Source organism: Marmota flaviventris, chromosome 19, assembly GCF_047511675.1.
Source record: "Marmota flaviventris isolate mMarFla1 chromosome 19, mMarFla1.hap1, whole genome shotgun sequence".
In the NCBI taxonomy this organism is placed as follows: Eukaryota; Metazoa; Chordata; class Mammalia; order Rodentia; family Sciuridae; genus Marmota; species Marmota flaviventris.
In genome coordinates this window covers 11,590,346-11,618,251 of record NC_092516.1, presented here as the reverse complement: position 1 = coordinate 11,618,251, position 27,906 = coordinate 11,590,346, and the positions used below count along the sequence as shown (strand labels likewise).

General features: G+C 61.2%; 1 protein-coding gene across 1 annotated transcript in view; it reads right to left on the bottom strand.

The window, feature by feature from the left end:
• Nucleotides 1-27,906, bottom strand: part of Abcc1 (ATP binding cassette subfamily C member 1 (ABCC1 blood group)) — a 94,085-nt gene that overhangs the window by 24,010 nt on the left and 42,169 nt on the right. The window contains exons 7-17 of the mRNA XM_027940941.2: nt 26,671-26,802; nt 19,900-20,133; nt 19,116-19,293; nt 17,722-17,883; nt 14,403-14,495; nt 13,068-13,271; nt 7,188-7,334; nt 5,970-6,057; nt 3,960-4,035; nt 2,562-2,688; nt 332-508 (exon numbers count right to left, since the gene is read on the bottom strand). Coding sequence (XP_027796742.2) covers nt 332-508; nt 2,562-2,688; nt 3,960-4,035; nt 5,970-6,057; nt 7,188-7,334; nt 13,068-13,271; nt 14,403-14,495; nt 17,722-17,883; nt 19,116-19,293; nt 19,900-20,133; nt 26,671-26,802 — 1,618 coding nt within the window. The remainder of the gene's footprint in view (nt 1-331; nt 509-2,561; nt 2,689-3,959; nt 4,036-5,969; nt 6,058-7,187; nt 7,335-13,067; nt 13,272-14,402; nt 14,496-17,721; nt 17,884-19,115; nt 19,294-19,899; nt 20,134-26,670; nt 26,803-27,906) is intronic.

Here is a 27,906-nt window from a genome sequence, read left to right as displayed (position 1 = left end):
TGGGCAAGAAATGTCCAGCCTAGGGCCTGGCGCGTGGGCAGTGCCCAGCGTCAGCGACAGCACTGCTCCTATCACCGCCCTGACAGGGTCTGTGGCCATGAGGAGCGAACACCTCCTCCCACATCTCGTCCTGGCAAGGAGCTTGGTGGACACGTGACCGTGACAGTGCCCAGGTGCCCTGGAGCAGGGCCTCCCGGGGAGCCCTGCCTGGGACGGCCATGGGCTGACTCACAGCAGCGAGGGTTCAATGTGTGAGCCACTAGGACCCCGCGGCTCCTCCTCGGGCAGCCGCAGTCGACGGACCCGGGGGCCAGTGCCGAACTGGACTGACCTTCTCGCCGATCTCCGTGCGGTCCCCGCTGGGCAGGATCTCCAGGTCGGGGAGGAGCGCGCAGGCCTCCACCACGGCGTTGTAGTAGCGCTCCCGCAGCGGACGCCCGAACAGGATGTTCTCACGGAGGGAGTTGTTCTGAATCCAGGCCTGCTGGGGGACGTAGGCCACCGAGCCCTGCGTGGCGAGGGAGGGGCGAGACAGGGACGGAGGTGACGGACAGCTCAGAGCCGGCCCAGCCCCTGCCAGGAGAGTCCTCCAGCTCACCCCCACCAGACGCTTCACCAAGAGGGAAACTGGGGACTGAACCTGAGGACGCTTAACCACTGAGCCACATCCCCAGCCCTTTTTGATTTTTAATTCTGAGACAGGGTCTCGCTCAGTTGCCTCTAGCCTTGCTAAGTTGCTGAGGCTGGCCTTCAAATTGCAATCCTCCTGCCTCGGCCTCCCAAGTCGTTGGGATTACAAGCGTGCACCACGGTGCCCTGCTAAAAGGGTTCTGAAGTCAAGGAATTCCTAGGGACAAGGCCGGGCGTGGGAACCGGAAGCTCCATCTCTGATCTAAACGCTCAGATAAATGATCAAACTGCTGGCTGCGATATCCTAACCGGTAAAAGGCAGAACGTCAGAAAGTCTTGGCCCTAAAACCCACGGGCAATTCAGACAAGGTAGGCGCAGGCCACACCAGAGAAACACCTGGAAAAAATCAAGACTTTACGCTTTGAGCACGCCGCCCCCCCAGGGCAAAACAGCCGGCAAGATAACCGTCTGGCCCACCATCAGCAGTGCAGCTCCAGGGGACAGTGCTGCTGAGCCAGATGGCAGAGCAGAGGGCCAAGACGTGAGGTGTCCCTTTCCGGACTCCAGCTCCTCTGGCTTTAAAACACGGACTTCAAAGCAACGACAGCATTTCTCAAAATAACAGCTAAAGTCGTTAACTCAGACCCCCGGCTGGGGGGTGCGGTCTCTCGGGCACCCTGGGACAGCTGCCCAGACGAGGTCCAACCCTGCTCTCCCTGCAGGACTTCTCAGAGCCTCTGCTAAGGTCACCGTCCCTGGTGGGCGGGGCCTGGGGCTCGTGTTCCCCAGACATCCTGCAAGACCTTGGGAGCAAACCCCGCTGCAGGAAAGGGGGTGTCAGAACTCGAGGGGCTCATTTCTGCAGCCGGAAAGACGGTTCTCGGGGAAGGGACGGCACGGGAACCCGGCTCCGGATCCCGGGGCTCTCTCTGGGGGGTTTCCCGGGGCGCTCCGTGCCCTGGTCTCCCGGCCACGCCAAGAATTCAGCCAAACCAGACCTGAGACTGCCCCTTGGGCCCTGGGGACGCGCTCCCAGGAGTCACACCGCCAAGGTGTGTTTACGAGAGGAAGAGCCACAGCCAAGAGCAAGGTGCAGAGAGACCTCGGGCACCAGAGGGGGCAGACGGGGAGAGCGGGCCAGGAGTGCGAGTGTTCGCTGCACACAGACTGAGCGCCTACTGTATGCAGGCACTGTTCTAACAGCTGCCATTCTAAGGGCAGGGAGGAACTGGAAGCAAAATCCTGTCCTCTGCCGGTGGAGGAGAGGCCGGGGGTGGGGAGGGGACGCTGGGGACTGGAGTGAGTCCGTCCTCAGAAGGATCCCAGCCACTAGGCAGAACTAGGACCCGGCCGTGACGGGCGAGTGACGCAGCCTGGGGACACTGAGGGTGAGGCCTGGGAGAGAGTCCCCTCCCCCTCCTGGCCTTGGGGAGCTTGGTCAGCGCCCCCACCCCTACGTCCCTCTGCAGAACTCTCCAAGGCCTCGTAAAAGGAGCCGGTTCCTCTCCTTATCACACTCCGAGCTTCCTGCCGGAACCCCGTGGAGAACTACGGTCGTTTACACCAGAAAACTCTACACCGGGCAGCCTGTAAATGCCTGTAAATGCTGGGGAAGCCGGCGAGGGACGCCCATTACTGGGAGGCCGGTCCCCTGAGCCGCACGGGCAGGGAGTGAGGCCGGAGTCCCCTCCAGGGCTGTGGCCGCTCCGCCACCAGCCGTTTCCCCAACACAATAATAAAGGACACGCACCCCAGTCCCCTGGGGCGGCCAGGGGGAGAGCAGCGAGAGGGACAGACAGGGGGACGGACGGGGGGACGGACGGGGGGACGGACAGAGGGACGGACAGGGGGACAGACAGAGGGACGGACAGGGGGACAGACAGAGGGACGGACGGGGGGGCACGGCTTCTGCTCCCCGCCCCCGCCTTACCTTCAGAGCCACGAGCCCCTCCACCTTGTCCATCTCGGCCAGCAGGGCGGACAGCAGGGAGGACTTCCCGCAGCCCACCTGGCCCACCACGGCCACCAGGGCACCTTCCGGGACGGAGAAGGTGATGCTGCAAGGACACCACACGTCCGGCCTCAGCCAGCCAACCCGGCCACCGCGCCTGGGTCCCCAGAGCAGGGAGAGATGCGGGGCCCACCTCCCCCCCACCCGGTCTGCGCCCCAGGAACGGCCCGGGCTCCAGGTGTGAGGCAAAGGCCCCAGGGTGAGGGACCAAGAGCCGTGTCTGGGGACATTGGCCATGCCGTCCCCCGAAACAGGACACTTCCAACTGAGCCCTGGAATTTTCTCACAGGCCAAAGGGAGGGAGGGATTGAGTGGAGGAAGGTCTGGGGTCCCCGGGCAGCAGGGGACTGGCACAGGAGGGCCCTGAGACTGGGGGAGGGCAGGAGGGCCCAGCCCAGATGAGCATGCAGCAGGAGGAGATGGACAGGTAGGAACACAGGAAGAACTCAAGTTACACCTAAGGAGGGACTTCCTAGACCACGGGTCTTCCGGGAGGTAAAAAGGGACAGGCAGACGTGGGTGGGGATTCCCCAGAAGGGCCTGTCCCCTGCCTGATGAATGACAGCTCCAAGCTGACCCCAGTGGGGGCAGCTGTTGGAGGCACAGGGGGAAATCTGGCCTCTTCAAAGGTCCCTTTGGCCCTGGGTTTTGGGGACTCCCTAAAGAGGCTGCTGATCAAGGTCACCAGTCAGGAGGGGACAAGGGGCACCTGACAGTTGCCCGGGGGGACGGGGCCATTCCCCGACACCGACCCTGGTGTGGTGGAAAGACAAGGGCAGGTGGGCAGTGCTGGGGGTGGGCTGAGGCAAGACCGCCCTGGACCAGCCTGGTCACTCCCCCGCCTCGGCCCTGCAGGCCCGTGACTGGCTCAGGGAGGGGTAAGTGACGTGATAGGGACCAATGAGAGGCAGGCAGGTCCCCTGCTGAGGGAAGCCGTGCCCCAGAGCTGGGGCCTCTGTCCTCACACTCTTCTGAGAGGAGCAGCCCAGAGGGACGCGAAGCCAAAGGGGGACAGAGTTCTGATGGCACCGTGTGAGACCCTGGATCACACCAGACCTGAAAGTGGAGCTACTCAGCTATGGGAACCCCAAATTCCCCTTTGTCACCCGCCTGGGCAAGGGTGCCACTGCTGACGATGAGAGGCGCACCTGTCTGCTCCTGGGGGCAGCCTGAGCCTGTGTGGCTGGACCTGTGTTCCTGATGGGTCAACTGAGGCTCAGAAAGTGACCTCTTCAAGGCCACAGAGGTGGCGAGTGGCTGGATTTGCATCCACCTTTGCCCACAGTGCTCTGCGCCACATGTGCCCAGGCCCCTCACCTGTTGAGCGTGGCCGGCTCGCCCCTGGCCCACGTGAAGGTGGCGTTCTCCACAGTGATGCTGTTCGTCCCCTTGCCTGGAAGACACCAGAGGGGACAGTCAGGCTGGGGTGGTGTCCCGAGCAGAGTGCCCTCTCTTTCTCATCGGTGGTCTGACCTCAGACGCTGGACCCCAGGGGCCCCTGGCTGTATCTAGAAAGGCCATCAGCTCTCTCAACAGGACACCAACCCCAGCTCTGGAGGAACCTCAAGAGAGGTGGACGCGCCCTCTGGGACTGGAAGCTGGCCCATCCCGACGCCTGCGGGGAGGGGGACCCAGGTCACCCCACGCTCGGGACCCCTGCCCACTGTCTCACGGCTTGGGCAGCTCTAAGCAGCAGCCGAGGTCAACGGCTGGCACGGCACCCACGGGGCCTTCAGGTCCAAGGTGGGTCTTTGTCCCCACCCCCTGGCAGCCTCTCCGTGTCCCCAGCATACCCCCGGCCCGCGGGCCCACCGCTGCAGGATGCCAGCCACAGTCCACTCAGAACAAGCAGAGGTGGGGCAGGCGGGCTGGGGTGGGGCCAGGTAGGACAAGCCCCCACAGTGTGGCTCCCAGGGGACCCTGGTGGTCATCTACCCTTCCCCGGCTCTCGGTTTACTCCCCGTCTCCCTGGGAAACGCCTCTTCACCAGGAGCCACTTAAACCTCTGGGGATAAGAGCGTCCCCCCCCCCAGTTGTCAAGTGAAGAATTAACTCCCCCCAGCACCAAGAAACAGGCCTGGGGCAGGAGACGCTCCCGTCAGCCCAGCTGACCGTCCCCCTCTGCTTTTCTGGGAGGAAGCTGCTCGGGTTTTTCTTAGATTCTGTGTGGCTCTGGGGGTGCACCCAGGGCCTCTGCGATGCCACTCAAGGGCTCTTCCCAGGCCTTGGAAGTCACCACAGTCAGGAGCCGCCGAGGACCCTGGGACCTGGGCTGCCAAGGTGGTCGCAGAGACCGTGGCGGACACCCCAGGGAGCAGGAGGGCTGCGTGGCCCTGACCAGGGACCCTGACCCTTGCAGAGGCCGAGAACAACATCAGTGCAGGAAACGGCCCTGGCCACTGGGGTCAAGGCCCGTTTCACAGAGAAACATGGCCCCGGGGGAGCCCGTGGCCTTGCCCCCACCTCCTGTAGGACGCCTGGTGCTCAGGGGCAGGGAGCAGGATGCCAGCACCCCGTGGGCAGTGGCCCTCCGCAGGGGCACCTCGCGGGACATCAGAGACACTGGTCATCAGAACCGGGGTGGGAGCTGCCACATCTAGTGGGCGTGGCCAGGAGCACGCTGGGCACCACAGTCCACAGGACCGTCCTCATGGGGAGGAGCCAGCAGGCCCAGGTGTGATGGGGGGGGGCCAGACTCCTCCAACCGCTGGGGCTGGGGCTGGGCCCGACTTCCCCGAGGGCGGAGCCGTCTAGTTACGCAAGCCGCTTCCTCATCTGCAAAACCGGAGGTTCCAGTGGACCCTCTGCCCGGGCCGTGCTGAGCACTGGGTCCGTCGGTAGGCGGACACCTTTGGAAATGAACGTGCCTGGCAGGGGCGTCACAGAGTGATCGGGTCACTGCGGCTGGTGCCGTTCATAGACACCGAGTTCCAACACAGGATCCCTGCTCGAGGGGACTGGCGGGAGAGTGTCCTGTGTCCACTGTCCACAGAATGAGCAAGCCCACAGAGACACACCCTGCCAGAGAAAGGGTCTCCAACCCACCATCCAGAGGGGGAACGGGGGGCTCAGGCCCACAGGACACAGCTGGGGGTGGGGACACGGCCGCTTCTCCACCCACAACAGAACCAAGCTCTAGGGCCTGGAACCTGACAAGGGGAGTGACCCGAGGCCACCTCCCAGGGAGGAGCAGAAGTGTAAGTCCAAGGGCCTGGGGCAGGAGATAAGAGGGGCCGGGGGATTCCAGGAGGTGGCCCCTGCTCAGCCTCGCTCGCTGGGGTCTTGCAGGCAGGCCGCTGTGCACGACCCAGCGCCGATGGCACCCACCGTCCTTGAGTGGCCTCCGCTCGATACTGCCGGGCTCCAGCTCCTCGTGGGAGAGGAAGATCCTCAGGCGTTTGAGGGAGACGCTCGCCTACGTGGAGGCAATTACAGGGCATCGTTACTTTCACAGAAGGCGGCCAGGCTGGATGTCAGCGGCTTCCCACGTCCTCCCCCGCCCCAGGGCAGCTGCACTGCAAAGAGCAAGAGGAGCCTGGGCTCCTCCTGCCCCTCCAGAGCCCACAGAGGCAGCAGAACGGAAGGACAGAAGGACGCGGGGACGGGGAGGGCCTCGATGAAAAGGGACTCCAGGGACCTGACCCCGAGGCAGGAGGCCGGGCCTCCCGACTCTCACCAGGGCGCCAAGGGCTCGCCCCTCCCCCTGCAAACCCCAGGGACGGTGTTATTTTAAGTCGCGGTGGGCAGGCGTTTGGGAGGATAATGGTGCTGGGACTGCGTCAAGAGAAGGGCAGGCCGGTGTTCAGGGCCCAGGGAGAGGTTCCGAACCTGCCTGAGAATTCTTCAGCCAAGAAAGAAACAGAGGGGAGCGGAGGGGGTCAGGGTTGGGGAGGTGAAGGGGGAGAAACGGGGCTGTGGGCCCCAGGGACGGGGACCAGGCCTGGGGGACACTGTTCCTCGGGGTCCCTCCTCACAGGAAGGGTTTTCTGATTCCGGCAAAGCCTAACCAGAGCGGCACAACCCCATCTTCGGGGTGATCCGTTTGTGGGGCTACAAATGGGATTTAAGTGGATTTGCACACAGCGATGGAGGGAAGTGGCGGAGGGGCAGCGGGAATGCAGCAGGAGCCTGTCCTCTGCCCGCGGCCACCACAGGACCCCCGGGAGCCTGCAGGGCCAGGGGAGGGGGCTGGAGGGACTGAGGCCTATGGGGGGTGCAAAATCAATCAAGCGGGTCCAGAGCTGCAGTTTAGGAGGAGACAGGCTAGGTCAGGGCGGGAGAGAACATTCTGGAAAGGGCCCCCAGAGCTCGGGAAAGCTCGCTGCGTTTGGAGCCGTCTCAGAGGCTCAAGCCAGGGCTTGGTCAAGAGCACCAGGGGACGCTTCCTCTGGGGCCCAACAGAAATCATGGGACGGCTCATGTCCAGGCCTCGTCCAGCCCCATGTCCAGGCCTCGTCCAGCCCCCGGGGCCTACGGGAGCGCAAGGCAGGCCCTGACCTGCGGGGAGGACGGTGCCTGGCTGGGTCCCCACCGGCCACCCGGTACCTGCACGATGCTGCTGATGACCATGGGCAGGATGTTGAGCGGGAAGCGGAGGATGTTGAACAGGGCCAGGGACACGAAGGCCTTCTGCGCATCCAGGACGTTGTTCTTGTCCACGGTCACGTAGACGGCGAAGGTCGACAGGGCCACCTGCAGCAGGGTCCCCAGAGCTGAGCAAGAGGCAGGCCTTCCCCGGGGCAGCCAGCGACGGGGCCAACGCCCTGGCCTCCCACCAGCTGGGTCGGGGACGAGGCACTTGCGGTCACTGCTCAACACCAGGCGCGTCCTTCCTGGCCTGGGCCTGCAGCCCCCTCTGCCTGAGGCCACCCCATCTCCATCTCCTGGTCACTCCCTCTTGGCCTCCAAGAGCTGCGCCCACCCCAGGCCCAGAACAGCCCTGCTGTGCTGCCTACCCGACCCAGGTCCTCGGGACACCTGCCCAACCTGTGCAGGGACGCTACACAGTCGCCGTCTCCTACACTGAAACGCCAGCTCCTTGAAGGGACTAGACCCATCCCTGGTGTTTAGGGACCCGGAGGACAACTATGATGGCTCAGCTGTGAGGAGCCCCAACTCCCCTGCGTTTTCAGTGCAGCGACCTCAGAGTGAGGACTGGGCGGCGAGAGCTGGAACCCCAGCAGCCCGTGCTGGGTGGCATGGACTATGGCATGGATGACCCAGGCGGTGACTGTGAGCAGGGGGCTGCACGAGGGGGTCACTGGGGGCTGCCCAGGGAAGGCGCATCTGCCCCGCGGCCCCGTCCCCTCTTCCCCTCGGCTTCCTGACCTGCGTGAGCTGAGCACCTCTCCTGCACCGGGCCCTCCCCCATGACGGCTGGCTGCCTTGGGCCCAGAGCAACGGAGAGGGCCGTCTATGACCTGAGACCTCAGAACCGGGAGCCCCCGATCAACTTCCCCTCCTCTAAGTTGTTCCTGTCAGGCATTTTGGTCACAGTGATGCAAGGATGACTAACAGCACGACCTTAAGTTCACTTCCTCTCCCAGGGACTCAGCTGTCTGGTGTGTAAAACGCAGAGGGCAGACCCTCGAGGTCCTCTGGCTTATACAGGATATGACTTCACGCCCGGCAAAAGGAACGTTTAAAGAGAAAAAAAAAAAAGAAACCCAACAGCCCAGGCCGGGTCCTGGGGCAGCCCTTCCTGTTCCCACCTACACAGTCAGCCTCGCCCACGGCCGGCTGGTGCCCACCCACACGCAGAGACCACCTGCCCCTGCCCAGATGGGTGGTGGGAAAGCCCTGAACAGTCCCGGGGGGCGGCCCGGCCCAGGAGGGGGACAGCAGCTGGTGGGTTTGGGTCGGTGGGTCCCTTCCTCGCTGCTGGGATCCCGGCAGGGCCAGGCAGCGGGATGGCGGGCTGTTCCAGGACACGGCATCACGGGCAGTTTGGCAAACCTGGGACCCCGGCAGTGGGCAACAAGCTCTGTCCCCCGTTCAGCCATGGTCCTACGGCCCTCCACGGCTTTCCCTGGGGGACGTGAACTCGGAGCTCAGGGCCGACCACTGAGAGGTGGGCAGAGGCGCGCTGAGCCCTCAGGTGTCGGCCCTGCTCAGCCCTCGGCTGCAGGGTTTTGCAGAGCTAAGCTGCATGTTTCCACGGCTCTGCTGTGTGGCGCTGGGAGTCTCACTTCCCCTCTCTGAGCGAGGCTCTGCTTTCCTGTCTGTGAAATGGGGCTCAGGACAGGCCTTTGAGGACTGCTGGTGGCAAGACAGTGCCCCTGGGCAGAGGGCCCCTCCTCGGGCCGTTCTCCCGAAGACCCCACTATCTACCCCGGGCGCAAGAGCCCAGCACCAGCAAGTAGGGCTGGTTCTCCTCCCGGTGACACCGTCCAGCCAGCTCCGCCGGAGGCGAGGGCCAAGGGGGAGGGGAGGAGCTCCAAAGGCCACCGACAGGGGACACGTGGTCCCCGGGACAGCCACACATCTGAGCAGGCTGACACACTGGCTGCTGACACAGGGAACTGTGGTTTCTTCTTTTTAACATTTAAAAAGAATTTAACTGATACATAAAAAGTCACCAACGGGTGCCGGGGGGGTGCGGGGACACCCGTGCACACCGCGTGACGCCTGGATTCAGGTTAGACATTGACCGTTTCCTTATGGAGAAAACTAGAATCCTTTCTTCCAGCTTTTTGAAATAAAAATATCCACCACATCACCGTTACCCAGTCGCAGCTCGGGGGGACGTCGGGATGTCACCTGACGGTCATTCAGTCCTCGTGGACCCCCTAGCCCCAACCCGGAGACACTCTTCACTTAAAATCCTCTACGTATAGCCACGCAGCAGAATATCATGGAGCCACAAAATGGTGTGAGACCCCACCCAGAAAGTGGGGGGCAGCCGCTCTCTGCTGTAGGGGTGGCTGAGGGGCAAAGAAACCACGATGGAGAAAGCAGAGTTGAGAGACAGCGAGTGACCCCAACATCCCCTCGGAAGCCTCTAGATCCAGCCGTGCCTGCAACCCCCAGCCATGCTCTCAGGTACCTGCCTCGACCTTTTGGTTTCGTGTCCCTCAAAACCTGCCCCCTTCTTGCTCTGGGTGACGGGGTTAGGCTTCCGTCCAGGCAAGACGGCTCCTGGGTTCATTCAAGCCTTCCTCCCCTCCTCTGCAGATTCACGCGGTGCACCATGTGCCAAGTCCCCCGCTCTGGAGACACAGCGTAAGGACGACAGAGACTCGCCCGTGGACACCTGTGCACACGTGGACACCTGTCCACTGGAGGAGACACAGGCGAGGCGCCCACCAACCATCCGAGATGGAAAATGCTGAGCGCCCACCGCGGCTGTTTTAGGACAGTGCGCGAGGGGGACGTGAGAGATGCCAGGTCCCATGGGCCACCAGATGGCATCCTCAGTGGCCCCGGCCTCCTGGGCCTGGCTTCCATCACCCACTGCCGGGTAAACACGGCGTCACCCTTGAAGCGCAGGAATCCGCTGTGGAGAGCCCCCGCGGCCCGCCCAGCAGCACAGGCCGCATACTTTATCCTAATGTAGTCAGAGCCCCGTGCTTCGGGCAGGGCCTCGGGCAGGGCCACGGCCCCCAGCTGACCCCAGGCCCGTCTGCTCCGTCCCGCCCCAGCAGCTCCAAAACCTCCGTCCCTCAAAGCCGGGGCCTCCACCCTGCCCCACCTGCCCCGAAACCGAGAGGCAAGTTCAGGGTCAAGGACGGCCACTTATGCTGTCCAGCGTCTTTCCCTGGAGCCCAGGGCAGGAAGTGACAAAGCAGAGGCCGGCGTGCACTCTGGTGACACCCTGGAAACCACAGGTTCCGCCTAAGGACAGGCAGAGCCAAGGGTCACGAGAACCCCCCACACCAGAGCTCGTCACCACCCCCCCACCCCCGTGCTGGCCGCAGACCTCGGCCTCTGAGGCCGTCCTCAGCAGCACGACTTCTGCACCATGTGCAGTCGCAGCGGGAAGGGAGACGAGATAGACCACTGTAAGGACTGAGGGACTGACGCACCGCCCGCACATGGGGCTCTGGAAACGCTCGAGGAACTGGTGTGGTCAGGGCCTTCACCAGGGACCTCTGGTTCCCAGCTCGGGGTATTCTGCTCCCAAGGGGACATCGGCCAACATCTGGAGACACTTCTGACTGTCCCAGCTGGGGAGCACGGGGCAAGGGACTACTTGACACCCAGGGGGTGGGGCCGGGATGCTGCCGCCATCCTGCCCTGCTCGGGAAACAAAGGGGACTGGGCCCCGTGTCCACCGCACGGAGGCTGAATGCTGCCTGTGTAGGCCATCTGGAGTCCGGGGTGCTGACCGCGAGCGCTTCTTCCTGCCTTTTAAGCGTATGCTTGGCCGAGCTGGGGGGGGTGTCGGGGGGGCTTCTCAGCCTGGGGCAGGCCCCGGTTCCATCCCCCGCGCTATGACACGGTGACGATGCACAACTTATCGCAATACAGAAGCGAGTACCTCCCTTGGGCATGACGCACGACTCTAATGTCAAGAAAAATAACAAAACAAATCCCCCGTAACTAGGGTCCGCCGTGATGTCACTTCTAATTTCAGAGAGGTCCCTCTGCCCGGCCCACCCTGCCAGGGCAGCCTGAGGGACAGAGACGCAGAGAGGACCCAACAGCACGCCTTCCAGCCCCGGGCCCAGAGGGACCTTGGGGACCCAAGGGACTCGAGGACCCAGAGTCCCAGAACACCACAGGGAGGTCCCCTCTTGTGCCGGTACCAACCCACTGGTGTGGCCCGGGAGGGCTGCGGACCCTAACTCGGGGGAAAGTCTGTCTTGATGGACTGAACGTCGTCCGTGAGGGTGGGACACAGCATGCAGCCCGGTTCCCTGCACCCGTGACTTAACGTCATCAGGGTTCCTGAGGAGGTCCAGCGCCGGGGAGGGCCTCGGGTCACACCTGAGCTGAGGAGGAGCGTGGCGGGTAAGCAGACGCGGAGAAGAACACTCCGGTCCTCCGCCAGGGGCTGGCCCGCGACGGCCCAGGCCCGCACCTGTCTACAGGCCGTCCACGAGCCCGGGGTGGATCTGCATCTTTAAATGCTTATGGGATCAAAAAGGATACTGAGAACACGCAAGTCACATACGTGGGCGAGAACGCAGGTCCACGGCACCACTGCAGCCTCACCCTCGGCTGCTCCTGCCCTGCCCAGGGGTGAGGAGCACAGTGACAGAGACCACGAGGCCCAGAACACCTGAAACTGTCACCAGGGACCCTTTATGGAAGAGCTTGCCCACAGCTAGCTTTTGGCTGGTGTCTCTCAAGATTTCAAACCACCCTCAGAGCTTCCTGAAATCCAGGTTCCATTTCAGTTCACCTGGGGCGAGGCCCGAGACCCTGCGTTTCTAAAAGCCTGGCAGTGCCGACACTGCCCGCCAGCCCAGGCCGACACTGCCCGCCAGCCCAGGCCGACACTGCCTGCCGTCCACCGATCGCGCATCCGGCTGGCCCGGCGGGGCCCAGACAGCACCAGCGGCATCTGGAGGTCAGAGTGCAGGCATCAGGCCCTGCCCAGATGTCCCGAGTCCAGCTGGGCCAGCTGTGTGTGTGCAGCAGCCTCCAGTCACTCTGAAGGCTCCACCTCGAGCTCTGTGTCCTCAGCTCAGGCTCAGGGACAGCCGAGGGGAGCCCGCCAGAGCCAGCGTCGGAACGCACACCCCGACAGGAAGGCTCCTCATCAGGAAAATGTGTGGTTTCAGGTCATAGAAACTTCCAGAAACCACAGTCACCCCCCGGCACCCACAGGGACTGGCTCAGGATCCCCCATAGATACTGAAATCCAGGGGTGCTCCAGTCCCTGGTATGAAGGGGCACAGTGTCTGCAGGTGGCCTGTCCACGTCTGCCTGCGTGCACTAGATCATCTCTGGAAGCTCAGAATACCTGACGGTAAACGCTCTGTCACCAGCTGCTATACTGCACTGTTCAGGGGACAATGACATGGAGAAAGTCCACACGTTCAGCACAGACGCAGTCTTTTTCTCTAAACACACACACACACACACACACACACACACACACGCCCACACGGCACTGGGGACTGAACCCCAGGGTGCTTTAACACCGAGTCACATCTGCAGCCCTTTTTATTTATTTTATCTTGAGACAGGGTCTCGCTGAGTTGCTGAGGCTGGCCTCGAACCCGCCAGCCTCCTGCCTCAGCCTCCCGACCCGCTGGGATGACAGGCGTGCACCACCGCGCCCAGCTCAGCTAAGAGAAGGGCTCAGGAAGGAGGGCACTGGTTCCTTAACTGGCTGCCCAGAAGCTGTAAAGGGCTGTGAGTAAAATAGAAGGGGGCTGGGGTGCGGCAGCTCACGAACAGGTGATTGGGGAGACCCTCCCTGAGACGAGCAACCCTTAAAGAACACGTGACCCAGGAGCAGCCGGCCCCACTCACCAGGAACGGTGTGCAGACCCAGGTGAAGGTGCCCACGGCCGCCAGGTAGGCGGACTTCTTGAGCACCTTCAGCTCCTCCTGCCGGATGGCCATCACCTTGTCCTTGAAGGCCAGCTCCCAGGCGTAGAGCTTCAGCACCTTGATGCCGTTGAGGATCTCGTTCATCAGCTTAATCCGGTTGTCCTTGCTCTTCATGTGGGCCACCTTCACGGAGAAGGGTGGTCAACACTGCACCGGGGACGGGCCATGCGCCCTGACCGCCACCCTCAACATGGCCATCACCTGAGACCATGCCAAAGGACCCGCCGTGACGTGCTTCAGCCACGTCCCATGGCCTTTAGAGAAGGCCACTCAAGTCAGAACCGAGGGGTAAAGGGGCAAACACCCCCCGGTGGCCAGAGTAGAAGGGACGGGCCCTACTCGGCTGATCCAAACACGGGGGTCCCTTTTCTTACTTTTAGACAGTTCGTGGTTGGTACTGCTCTGACCAGCAGGGGCCCGTCTCAGGTTGTCACGTACTTTAACGCCCTCTGGCACTGTCACCTGCCTGGCTCTGTCCTTCTCCCTCCTGGGGCGGGTAAGCGTCCAGGGCCTTTGCGTGCGAGGCCAGTGCTCACCACGGTCCACCCCAGCCCCCGCCAGGCATTTCTTCTGAGCGTTTTACAAGTGCTCAGTGATTTGCTGCTCACACAGGACCACCCAGTCAGTGCCACGGTCACCCTGGGTCATGTGGGGGAGCCTTCAGCAACACGGAAGGGTCCCCGAGGAGCACACAGATACCACCAGGCCTGACTGTGTGGTTAATGAGGTGTGAGTATGAATGCAGAGACAGTTCTAGAAGGTTCTGTGTCAGTGTGCTCACAGCAGCTGAGAGGGAACAGGGCACCCCCCTCTAATCCCTATAATCCCTGTTATCTGAACTATTTCATAACAAGAAAGCACTCGCTCTGTTATTGTATATTTAAAAGCTTAAGAAATCCACACTGTCTCTAAAAGCCAAGTTGAGCGCTGTGCAGAGGGTCACTGTTACTCAACTCTTGCAAACACAAACATAAGAAATGAGCAGCTCTACGATAAAGCATGCCCGGAGCCCACTCGGCCTGTCTTAGGAGCTCTCCCGGGCTGCCCAGGACCACCGGGGAGCCTTCCCAGACCCCAGCGCCCAGCGCGCTTGGTGAACAGAGCCCCAGGAAGGAGCCCAGGCAGCGGCTGAAGCTCCCGGGCGAGTCCCGGGGGCAGGTGGGGCTGAGAGCCCAGGGCCTGCGCAGAGTGAGCCTGGCCAACGTCCCTGCAGACAGGCCGCGGCCAGGTCCACCTGCGGAGACAGACACCCACCTGGTAGGTCTTGGTCTTCATGGCCATCACCGCGTTGAAAGGCACCATCAGGATCATCACGGCCACCCCGGCCAGGACAGAAGGGCCCAGGTTCTGAGGAGACAGAGACAGCCCCGGGCTCAGCCAGCAGCAGAGAGCAGGGCCTGACCCTCCTCCGTGGGCCGTCCACCCCCACACGGGCAATGAGTTCTGGGCAGGTGTTTTCCTTCTTCCCAGTGACGGGGTGTTGGGAGTCGGCCGCCGCGGGGTCCCCCCACCTCTTTAGGAAGATGCAAGTCTACGATCCCTTTGATGGGAAGCCCTTGGGGCCGGCCGGGTTTACAACTGTAGAACTGATTTTCTTCCTTCCTTCCCTCCTCCATCCCTTACCAGGGACTGAACTCAGGGGCACTTTACTAACCCTGAGCCACATCCTCAGCCCTTTTTAAAAACATTTTATTTAGAGACAGGGTCTCACTGAGTTGCTTAGGGCCTCATGAGTTGCTGAGGCTGGCTTTGAACTCATGATCCTCCTGCCCCAGCCTCCCAAACTGCTGGGAGGACAGGAGTGGGCCACCGGGCCTGGCTAAAACTGTGGACCTTTGAAAAGAGACTAAGGTGCTGGGCAGAAAACAGTGCGGCTGGCCTGGCCGCTCGTCCTGCTCTGAAGGCTGCTTACCAGTCCGGCTGGTGGCTGGGGTCTCGGAGCCTGAATTCCAGGAGGGGGTTCACCACCAGGGACAAGAGGGGCTCACACCCAGCACGGCGCATGGTGAACCCGCTCTCCTCCTGGAGACAGGGGGCGCCTCCGTGGCCAGCTCCTGGTGAGACCCGTGGGGACAACACCTCCCACCTCTGAGCCTAACCTGCTGGTGGGGAATCAAGAGCACCCCAGGGGACCCCGCGGGGAGAGGGCTGCTGGCTGCTCCCCTGGACCTGACCCTCGGCACCGATGTCCCTTGTTGTTGGGCTGCAATAAACCAAAGCCCTGGGTGTGACCATGGGCTGATCTGGGGAGGGGTGGACAGGAGGTCAGACATGTTCTCGTAGCCCATCTGCAGACCAACTGTCCCAGAAAAGTGGTCAGCAGCTGAGAGGAGACACAGAGCTGCGTCTTCCAACCTTCTTCCAAATTTCTTGTGCAAATAAGGAGACACCTGAGCTCGCAGCCCCGAGGGCCTCTCCTCAGCGGCACCACACCTGGAGCTGCAGGACAGCGTGACCGGTGTTCCCTTTCGTCAGGACGACAGCAGCCTCGTTAGCTCAGCCAAGTGTCCACCCTCCTCCACTCCCAGTTCTAGGAAAGTGCTGCTGCTGATCCACCCCGTATGACGACATACCACCTCAGCCGCGGAAACTACTCTGGCCTCAAGGTGGAAGGTGACGCCCTCCCATAACCGAAGCGGCAACTCTGAGAGCAAGTATCAGTAGCCAAAGTGTCCCCGCACCTCTCCCTGCCAGGCCCCACTCTACGAACAGAACCTGCGTAAACGATCAACTGCCCCAAGAGCCCCACCATGAGAGGCCATGGTCACCGTGGATCTAGAGACGGAGAAGGAGAGGACATCGAGAAACACTCCCAAGTCCCAGAGTTGGAAACAGAAGAGGCACGATTTGAACCCGCGCAGCCTGTTCCGGGGCCCCTCCTGGGTTTATGTTGAAAAAAGAAACCCTACTGCGGTCTCGAGCAGCGGTCCCAAGCAGGGACACACCTGTCCTCGAGAGACACCCGGCAACCTCGGGAGGCACTTTTCACCATCACAGTGGTCCCTCGTGAGGTCAGGGCTCTGCTGAACCTCCCACCGCCCACAACTACCCTGCCCCGATGCCCCAATGTCACCAGCCCCAGCTGCAAACCACCACCTACAGCAAAAGGCGGCAGGAAGCCGTTTTCCCAACGGCTTATAAACCAGTCCTGAAGGCAGCGCTCAGAGGGGCGTTCCCTAAACACCCTGACCCCAGGAGGTCCTGCAAGGAGCGGAGACGCCCCCAGGCATCTGCCCGGAGGTCATTTAGACACTTAAAGTCTGGCGTTGGAGGCTGGGCGCGTAGCTCAGTGGTCCAGCTTGTGGGAGCCCTCCGTTCTACCGCTAGCTCTGAGAAAGGGAAGATGCTCGTGCGTTTTTCTTTTAAGTTTCATTGTCACAAAGACTTCATTCACTTTTGCTCTCTGTAGCCACAAAAAAAAATGGTCTATTAAAGTCAAATTGACAGATAACCTGTGGGTCCCTACTGTGTACCTGGCCTTGGAGTTACACCCACGAGATATAAAAACAGGTTAGATGCTGTATGCCTGCACACACACACACACACACACACACACGCATGCACACACACACGCACACTCACACACGCGCACACACGGCCGATGTGGCAGCGTGACGAAGGGGCCGTACCTCAGGTGATTCCTACTCTAAAGCCACTGGGATTCAGCAAAGGAAAAGAGGGCCAACAGGAGGACAGGAGCCAGGGCCCGAGGAGGCGGAGACCAGCTGGCAGAGGAGGGGCCTCCCGGAGGAAGGAGGGGCCTGGGCAGGGCCAGGGGTGGGGAGGGACCAGACGTGCTTCGGCCCGGGCCTCCAGGCTCCTCAGCTCTGCCCTCTGGGAGCCCTCTGTCCCCGTGGACAGACTCCGCTCCACAACGGGAGGCCCACCTGAGGCAGGCTGGCCAGCAAGAGGCCTCTCCCTCCTGGGCCGCAGACTTTGGTTCAGGGACGGGGACAGGACCGGCGGCGGCAGAGCAATGCAGGCTTCTCTGCTCTGGCTCTGCTCTGGGTAAACAGGGTACAAGGCCAAAGCCGCCTGGGGAATCCCACTGAGAACAAAGAGGAAAAGGGGCCAAGAAACAGTGACCCTGGGAAAGAACCGAGTCCCTAAAACCCTGCTCGATCTCCTGGATCCATCCATGCCTGAAGACAGATCCCGGGACTTTTCAGGTCTGGCTCACTCCCAAACGCCCCTGATTTGCTGATGTAAAGATGGATTTCTGGGAGATCCACACCTGGGGAAATCCACACCTGGGGAAATCCTGACCAACACCACTGGGCACTTATCAGGGACTCTGGTCACAACTGAGAGGCTATGGTGGGAGGAACAAGGCGGGCATGTTGCAGGGTTGTTAGTCACACACACCGTCAAGGGGAGACAAATGCGCACACACCCCGTGCCATCAAAGAGGACATGATCCCCACAACTCGGGGACAACAAGAATGTCCAGGAAGGGGTTCGTGGGCCAGAAAACAACACATCAATGACAGTAAGAGGGACCGCGGAGCTGTGGCGGCTCCTATCAGACACCCCCCTCCCCCCGGGCACTCGAGGGGACGACGCAGACACACACCAGCCACAGGAGGTAGAGGGCCAGGATGACCTGCAGAGGGGCCGACCAGATCATGTTGATGTACGTGGCCAGGTCCATGAAGCGCTGTGCGTCCACAGACATGAGGTTGACGATCTCCCCGACCGTGGAGGACTTGCGGGCCGAGTTGGTGATCACCAGGGCCTGCAGGGGAAGCAGAGGTGGGGGTGAGCGGGTGAGAGCCCCCAGCCCGCCAGGCCCCGGACAGGACGGGACACTACCCATCTTCTCCCGTCTCCCCAGCCCCTCTGCCTCGCGAGGGCCACGCCCCTGCCCACCACCCTCCTGGACCTGGCCAGGTCCGACTGCCTCCCGTCTTGGGTTCTTCAATGTGCCCTCAGGGGGGCCCTCCAGAGCGGGCTCTGCCCACGTGAGTGGCCACACACACTGGGTCAGCAGATCTGGGCGGCCCGAGGGTCTGCGTTTCTAACAAGCTCCGAGGCCAGGCTGAGGCGGCTGGTGTCCGATCCCCAGCAAAGGGCACAAGGTCCCTCAGAGTGGCCCTCCTGACGGCCAAGGCTGAATCAGCCTTCTGGGGCTGTCCAGGGTGATGTGGGCCCTTAGCAGCCTCCTTCGCCTCTGACCACTAGATGCCCCCCGCTGCACGTTGTGACAACCTGATGTCACCAGATGCTGCCCAACATCCCTGGGGAGTGGGCACAGGGCTACAGTGTAGCCTCCCTGGACCAGGCCCCGGGTCCCCGCACCGCCCACCGCCCACTGCCCGAGGAGTCTGAGGAACACTAACTCCTGCCCCGCCCTCCCTCGGGGACGCTGCTTTGCTGGCCAGGGTGCAGCCTGGGTGGGAGGCCTGAGCCCCCCAGCTGAGTCCCGTTTGCAGACAGGGCTGGGGACCCCAGGCCCAGCTGTCTCCCTAGTGACCTGGCTCCCTAGTGACACAGCCCCCGCCCCAGGGGCTAAGAAGTGAGGGGACAGGAAGGAAACAGGGTTCCTTTCCAGTCCAACCTGGGGGCCGGGGACGTGGCTCAGCATCTGGCCCACAGCAGGCCTGAGCTTCCGCCAGCTCCACATGCAGAAATAAACATCTAAGAAGCTGGACGTGCACAGGTGCTGGCCGGGCTCTATCCTCAGGAACCGGCCCCCCTCGGTTCCACCGAGGGAGAGAACTCGGGCAGCCACAGGAGACCAGGAGGCAGCCTGGCGGCCCCACGTCGAGAACCGGCAGCCCGCCTCCCGGGCACAGGTACCCACGGTGACGGGCACAGGTACCCACAGTGACAGGGGGCAGATATCCCGCACGGTGGCCCTGGATCCTGGTCAGCGGTCCCCCCTCGCCACCTGGGTCACTTCAGCCCCCCTCGCCCTCCGGCCCCCGGAGCAGAGCTGCAGATCCCCGGGGTCCTGGAGGGACCCACCTTGCGGTAGACGGCCCCGATGACGGCGGTCTTGATCCGCATGCCGCTGACGAAGCAGATGTGGAAGTACTGGTGCAGGACCAGCGTCTGCAGGCAGGCGCTCACGAACAGCAGCACCGTGTACAAGTAGCCCTGCCAGTCGGGGGCCTTGGTGTCGTTCACGAAGTTGATGAGCAGCCTGCGGGGGCGGGGGACAGCCCTGAGTGACCCGTGGGACCCAGGGAGCGGGACCCAGGGATTGGGACTCACGGGGCGGGAAGGCGTCTCGGGCAACTTCCAAGCCAGGCGAGGGGGGCAGACAGGTCAGTCCAGGGCGCACACAGGGCCCCTGGGTGTTGGGCTGCAGGGCGGCCGGCCTCTCCCAACACGGCCCCTGCCCTGGGGTCCTCATGCTGTTCTGTCCACCCCCAGAGAGTCACCCAAAGGGGACCAACTAGAGGACAAAGTGACCGAGGTGAAGCGGGACAGAGAAGGAACCAGAGGTCCCGGGGAGACAGAGGAGGGGAGAAGGGACCCCGCCCTGACTTCTCGGCTACATGGGCTCTGGGACCCGGCTGTGTCCCCTGCTCTGGATCTCCCATGCCCTCCCCACCTGGGCTCGGGGAGTGTGTCTGTCTGGCCACAGTGCCTTAGCTCAGCTATTCAGCCAAGCATGAAGCAAAGCCGGGACAGACAGGGACGTGGTGTGGGTCCCCCCAGCATGAGGGACACTAGGGTCCTCAGTACAGCCACGAGTGGTCAAGCCGGGAGGCCGGGGAGCGGGGGAGGGAGGGAGGACTCTTACTTCAGGATCTCGGGGCCAGCGAACATCATGAGGTCGTGGATGGCCTTGAAGAGGAAGCTCATGAGGAAGTAGGGCCCGAAGGTCTTGTACAGCACCTTGAACAGGGACGGGGCCCGCTCCTTCTGCGGGGACTTGACAATCAAGGCCTCGGCCTCCTCGTTCACATCCACCTTGGAGCCCCCCTTGGCCTTGGCGGGATCCTTGGTAGAGGAGTACGCGACCTTCATGGGCTGCCTGCAACACAAGTGGGGTCAAGGGGTGGTGGGGCCAGCGGAGACGCAGCCCAGGCCCCGGGAGAGGGACAGCTTTGCACGGGGGGCGGGGGGGGGAACGTGGTGGACTCGGGTCCTATCCTGGCTTGGCCACCTGCCGTCTGAGGGACTGCAGGAAGTCCCCTGACCTCTCCAGGCCTTAGCTGCTTCGTCTATAAAACGGGGACAGAGGCAGAAGCCACCTCCTATTGCCTGTAAAAACTGAATGAGCCACTGGACGTGAAGGCTGAGAGGACCGCCAGCCCCCAGCTGGCCCACGCAGGCCCCAGGGTCCCCGTCAGAACCCCAGACCTGGAAAATCCAAAACCATGCCAAAGAACCAAGGAGACTCGCACGTCCCAGCTTCAGGACTGACCCCAAGACACCAGGCGCCCAGACAAGCAGAGGTACGGGCACCCAGAGATCACGGCAGCAGAACTCCGAGTCCAGCCAGGAAGCTCAGGACCTTTGGCAAGGATGTCGAGACCACCCACTGGGAACGGGGCAGTCTTTTCCAAACACGGTATTAGGGACAGGACAGCCACGGGCAAAGGAATGACTATGGACGCCGGCCTTGCTCTACCCACAAAGATCAACTCCGCACGGAGCGGTCAGCAACGCAGAGCTGGCGGCCTATAAACCTCAGGAGGAATCTGACCTTGAACTTGGCAAGAGAGTCTGCAGCCGTCGTCATCCCAAAGCACAAGCGACTAAAGGAAAAACAGGTGTCGGAACTTCAACGGAAACCACTCTTGTGCCTCAAAAGACACTCGGGAGAGTTAAAGGAGAACCAGAGAACGGGGGAAGGGCCTGCCCGCCGGACACCTGGCAAGGCTCCTGCGTCCAGAACGCACACAGCACCCGAGTCCTGTGACACAGACTCCCTGCTTCAAAGAGGGGCAAAGGACCCGTAAAAAACTCTCCAAAGAAGACGCTGTGACTGGCCACCAAAGCTCGCTGGTCACCCTCGTCCCTCGGGAAGCCAAGTCTTCCGACCCGTGAAGAGGGCAGGAGCCGAAGGCCACGTCATGAAATCGTGTTTGTGACGTATCAAGAAGTCGGAGCACTTTATGTCATGGGTGGGAACAGAAGGTGACACCGTCCCTTTGGAAATAGTTAGTAATCCTTTACGAGTGGAAACAACCATCCCAGACTGGCATCTGTGCCCGGGAGTCCTTCCCATGCAGAACAGCGTGCGGCAGGAAGGAGGGCACCACTTCAAGACCAGGTTAGCAAAACAGCATGGACTGCACCTTGCCTTGCTTGGACCACTCACTCTGGACAAGGCCAAGCGCCACGTCCCGAGGACACTCCATCCAAGATGCCCCCCATGAGACCCCTTGCTAAGAGCCAGCCCTAACTTGCCAACTTGGGCACAACCAGGAAGCAGGTCTTGTAGCCCCATGTCCCAGTCGAGCCTTCAGATGAATGCAGCCCTTACTGACGCATGACAGCACCCTCCTGGGAGACCTCGAGCCAGAACCACCCGGCCAAGCCCACCCCTGATCCCGGACCGGTGTCCATTGTTATTTTAAGTGGCTACATTTGGGGATAACCTGTTACGCAGCCCAGCCATAGATACTAACTGATACACCCCCGCTCTCTTCTCCCCAAACAGTCAAAGCAACTTTCTCCAACGGACGGATCATCTCACAGTTCTGGAAGTGGGAAACCTGAAGTCAGCCCACGGGGTGGTTCCTTCTGAACATTCTAGGAGAAATCAGTGCTTGTCCCTTCTGGTTGAAGAAGCCGCATGCACTTGCTGGTTTGTGACGCCTTCCTCCCACCCCAGGGCCAGCAGCGGCATCTCCCCTCTGTGATCTCATCTCCCTCTTGGAGAGAAGCCTGTCCAGACGGCACGGAGCAGTATCAGCTCAAAACGCCCCCCTACCCACAGCTACAGACCCTTGCTGTGCCACGGGACGTCCTCCCAGGTCCTGGGGACCAGGAGGGGGACGTCTTTGAGGAGGAGAGCCTTTAGTCCCAGTCACAGGGGACTAGTCACCTGTCCTAGATCCTCCCCTGCTCCGGGTCCTTCTTCCTCGAAGCTGGGCTCCTGGCTGGCGTTTGGAGTCCAGTTTCTTCTCACCCCCAGAGGCCAGCTTGGCCAGTTGGGCATCACTTCCTGAGTGCCCCACGGGCCTCCCCCACCCAGGGCGGTCCTCGGTGGCCAGGGCATGGGATCAGGGAGGCCGAGGGCGCCAAGGTACCCAGTGAACGAGAGGCGCAGAGCAGGGAGGGAAGGAGCTTGGGGGGGTGGACGACGCAAGAATCTCTGAAGGGTGCGTCCAGCGCTGGACGGGGAAGGGCTGAGTCAGAGGAAACCACCCAGAACAGGAGGCAGGGAAGGGGGAACCAAGGACCGGGAAGACACAGGGCCTTGCTCCCTGGCTCCAGCTTCAACGAGGGCAGGGGAGGCCATCGGCCATTCACCCACCAATGCTGACCAAGAGGCCCGCAGGTGACCGGGAAGGTGCCACAGTCAGGGGGGCTCGGGAGGGACGCAGCCCAGCAATCACGCCTGGCAGCTGTGTGAGAGGAGAAGTCGGGGGGGGGGGGGGGGGGCTGCCTGGAGGAGGTGGCCCTGATGAGGGAGCAGGTGCAGCTGGGGAGGGACAGGGTGCTCCGGGGGGAGCCGGTGCCCGAGCAAGGCCAGGGCTGAGGGCTTTGGAAGAAGCAAGGAGCCGGCCTCAGAGCAGCAAGAGCCTGGGGCGGCCCAGCCAGAGAGGCTGGCAGGGGACAGAGTGGCCTGCTGAATGAAAGCCACGGGAGGCCCCTGTGGGGCACTAAGCTCCTGCAGGAGCCAACAACCAGGCGGAAAGTTAAAACGGAGCCACTCGCGCTCAAGTTCCGCGTCACCAAGTGGCAACGAAGCTGTCCACCTCCTTCACAAGCTCGGCGCCACAGGTGACAAAGACGAACCCAGAGGAACACAAAAACACCCCCCAGGCCTCTGCTCGGGTCTGTCTCCTGCCCCACGTGACCGGGAGGTGGCTTCACCAGGACTCATCCGGTTCTTCCAATGTTTCGTTTCTGCTTTCTTCAGCCCTTTTACGCCCATCAAACGACCTCCCCGAGGGCCACTCTGGAAAGTCTCCTCTTAAACCCGACGATGGTGATTCTGTCTCCCGACAGCCTTCAACCAGAGCCCCCAGGAGCCCTGATGGCTTCGTCTTTCGTGAAACCAGACGGCCGGTGTCTGCAAGGGCCACGTCTCAGCCCCCACAGCTCGGGATTCTCTGGACGCGCCTGGAGCCCTCTCTTCGACCCCCCGTCCCCGTATTTGATCTCCAGGGGCAGAGAAGGGATCTTCTCCACCCTACGGCACACTTCATTCCTCTGACTGGGAAAGGGGAGGTGGGAGGGGAACCGCCAGCCAGGCCCCCACGGGAACACGCGGCCCCGGCTGGACTTCAACTTGACTCGTGGAACCAACGTGAGCGACGCGAGATGGAGTCGCCCTTGTTTTGTTCCTCGATAAAGGGTCTCAAGAGGCCTTGCTTCAGGAATCCCAGTACCCGAGCCCAGGTGCCAGCTCTTCTGTACCTTCCTGCCTTGTGCAAGACGGTCCCGAAGGAAGACGGTCATTCCACCAGGCGTCCGTGCAGAAGGCAAGCCTGCTTACGATTACCCACGTCAACCTCCGTTTCCAGATACAAATCTGTGCAGAGGGCATATTTCTGCATATTTAAATAAATACTAGACCCTCTACTTAACTGTGAGGAAGACGGCCAAAATCACCAATTGTCCCAAACCCTACATCCACTGTTTTCTCCTAAAACTACACATTTATGAAAGAGTTCAGTCTATGAATTAGGCATGGGAAAAGATTAACGACTAATAAAACAGAACAATGACAACAGACTGTAATAAGATGTGTGTGAACATGGCCTCTCTCAAAATATCTTACTGGACTCTCCTTGAGATGGTGCGAGATGACATAATGCCCGTGTGATAAGATAAAGGGAGGTAAATGACACAGGCATTGGGACCCAGCATTAGGCTACTACCTAAGGATTACCTGAACACAAGCACTGTCGGTCTGATAATCAAGATGGCTACTAAATGACTACCGAGAGGGTAGCGTATACACTGTGGATACATTAGACAAAGGAATCATTCACATCCAAGGCAAGGGAATGGGATGGTGCATCGACGGTGCACCATTTAAAACTTATGAACTGTTTATTTTTGGAAGTTCTGATTTAATATTTCCAGATCACAGTTGACCATAGGGAACAAAACCATACAAAGTGAAACTATGGATAAGGGGAAATAACTATACTTGTTATTTTTTTTTGGACTGCAACTATTGCACAAATCAAAAAAAGACTGTATTTTGCTCAGGACTTCACCAAATGTTGGTCAGCGCTTTGTAAAATCTCATCTCTGAGGTGAGGATGCTTCCAGTCATCCTCAAACAACACAATCTCCCGACAAAAAGGGGCCAGTTGGGATTTTAGCTGGTGTAACAGTTATACCCTGAAATACATGTCACCTTACTGTAAATTCCTTGCCCTTAATTCCTACTTCAAGTCTAGGGAAAGCATATTGATTTTTTTAAGAATCAGATAGGCTGGTAGGTTATTCACATGTTTGCAGATTTTTGGTGCCCAAGGAAGATTCTGGAACAAATCCCCTGCAGATAAGGAGGAGTGGCTATGGTCCTTTTTGTCCGATTTCTGTCAATGAGCATAAGGATTCTGCCATTCAGCCGTGTTGTTGTGTGTATCCACAGTCCACTCCTGGGTGCTGCGTAGGGGCACCGTGGTCTACACATCTACTCACCAGCGGGTTGCTCAGATTGAGCCGCCACAGACACACGGCCTCAGGTCTGTACGTGTCTTTAGGAGTTTCCAGGCCTCTTGGGTCTCTGCCTGGGAGCGGAACGGCTGGCGGCATGGTAACCGCCCAACTCTTTCCAGAGCCGTCAAACCCTCCTGCACCCGTGCCAACCGTAAGCACCACCCAAAACAGCTTCAAGCTACGGTGGCCACGGGCCGCGCAGAACCCACAGCCACCTCACACGAACCAGCGAAGCCCTGGATTTTCAAACCCAAAGGTAGGAGCCGGGAGGCAGCTCAGACCAGGCCTCTGAGAGGAGCAAGAGGGGACAGGAAGCCGAGGCTGACCCTCCCGCCCACCACCCCCTCGCTGTTTCTCAAAGACCTGGGACACCTGCAGCCCAGACCCACGCGGGGCGGCACCCCTTCTCTGGTTAACTGAAGAGACTTGGATGTGAGAGGCCGTGCCAAGGACCGCCAGCCCAAGAGGACACACGTCCTCCCCACCCCTCCACATCCTCAGCAGCGGCAGGGCAGATCTGGCTCCCCTTCTGGGAAAAAGCAAGTGACCTCTCCCCAGGCTGAGCACCCCTGAGGGCTCTGCCCCTGGGGGACCCGCCTCCGAGCCCCGGGAGCCATCCCCACCTCGACCTCCCGGGCAGGACGGACGCCTCCAGCCCAGATGGAGAAACAGCCGTCATGCAACTGAAACCTACGCGGAGCTCACCCAGGACTGGGACGCGGCTTGTCAGATGACACTCACCCCGCCACTGCTCGCCAGACGCTCGGAGGACAACACCGAGGCTCAGAGTGAAGGCCCCACCTGTCCCCACTTCTGCCCTTGTTCCCGTGACCGGTCTCCCCCGGGCAGCCCCGGGGTCGTCATGAAACAGAACTCAGGTCACACCACTGTCCTGCAAAGCTGTCCTCCCACCACACCTGGAGCCAAGCCCTGGGAGCGCCCGCCAGCGCCTCCTACCTTGTCTCCTCCTGCCCCCACCCAAGCCCCCCTCTGCTCAAGCCACGTGGCCCCCTGGTTCCTCCCCAGGGGCCTCAGGACTTCTGGCGGGCTGCTTCCTCCAACGGGAAGGCCATTCTCCTGGATGCGCACATCTCCACTGGAACTCACCTTCCCAGAGAGGCCATCCTTGACCACCGGATCTAGCACAGTCCACGGGACACTCTCGCCCTCACGTCACCTTAATCCCACCCAACACTGGTGCTCAGAGCCACGATCTCAACTCCCCACCAGCCTCATCACACCGCGTGCAAAGGGCACCAAACCTGGAGCACGCCTGTCCTGCTCTGGCCCCTGAGCCTGGGCCTCGCCTGCCCTGTCCCGTGTCTGCTGCGTGGATCCAGTGAGGGCCAGACAGAGGCAGAGCTGCTGGTGCCGGTCCACCCTGCTCCCCAGGGTCACCCCACAGGCTGGACACACCCCAACGGCAGGAACGCTCGGGAGCACACCAGGGCTTGGTGACAGGCCACAACCACGGCGGACTCAGGAGGAGAGTCCCACGGCTCCGCTGTGTCACCAAGAGCCACTCGGCAGCGGGACAGACCCTGTCTCTCTTTTCCACCCAAATCGCCTCTGCTCCCCGAAAGGCCCCAGCCCACTTGACCCAGGGAAAGGAAGCCATGCTCCTGGGACAGGAGAGCCATCAGGGGCCACGGGGCCGGGCACAGTGGCGGAGGGAGGTGACGGGGCACCTGGGGGTGACAGGAGCCACACTTACCTCCTGGACTTGGCAAACTCCTTCCTCCAGTTCTTCACCAGCACGGGCACCACTTGTGCGGACGTGTCCTCCTTGTTCAGGGACCAGAGGTCGCCGGCCTCCAGGGGCTGGCGGTAGCCCCGGATCATCAACCTGGGGCCAAGACACAAAGGTGGACAGCGTGGACGGGGAGGGCGACAGAGGGCAGCGGGTCCCATTCCACGCCCCCAGGGCCCGGGCCTGCCCCTCCATGACAGCCGCAGGCAGCTGACCGCTGGCGAGAGCCAAACAGAGGGACACGGGGCAGATTACGGAACTGCAGTGAAGGCCATTAGGCTGCCCGGGGAAAGTGACCTCATCTTTACAGAGACACGAACAGAGTAATCAGGAGAGAAACATCAGGGTGATGCTGATTTACGGCACAGGGTGCAAATTCTAAAAGGCCACTACAGTAAAACACTGCGATCGTGGAGGGATGAGTTCATCGAGTTTTATCCTTTATCCAAAATGAGTGGGAGGGGAGGCGCTCTGAATTCCAGACTTTGGAACACGTGCTCATGAATATGCGAACGGCTGGGAGGGGCCCAAGTCTGAGCTCGAGGTTCATGGGGGTCTCAGATCCACCTTCTCCACAGCCCGGGGTGACTCCACGCAGTGTTTCTGGTGCCCCTGAGTTTTGACCTGACCTGTCACCTGAGGCCCGGGGTGGAATCTCCCACTTGTGGCGTCACAGTCGGGCTTAGAAAGTTTTGGATTTCGATTCCAGATTGGGGGTGCTTGGTCAGTCCTGGTCTAAGTGTCCGAGGACTTTCAGGATAAAACGCAAAACCAGGGACTGGGGTTGGGGCTCAGAGCACTTGCCTCGCCTGCAGGGGGCACTGAGTTCGATCCTCAGCACCACATAAATAAATAAATAAGTATTACATCCACCTACAACTGAAAATTAAAAAAGAAAAGTGGACCTATGATTTCCACCTTTTAGAAAACAATCTCAACGTTACAGAAAGGTCCCAGGAACCGTACAAAGAATTCACCTCCTTCACCACCTCGGTGCCATGGTTCCGTCTCTGTCCATCTCTATACAATGTGCTAGACACCCCCAAACCGCCTTCGCTCCCCGAAAGGCCCTGGCCCAGGGAAGGCCCCGCAGCCCAAGCTGCAGCCAGGGAAAGGGAGCCACGTCCCCAGGGCGGCGGCTCGAGGCCTGCGGGTGTCTCACACTCGGGTTCGTGAACCTGGGGACGGTCAGCGCCTGGC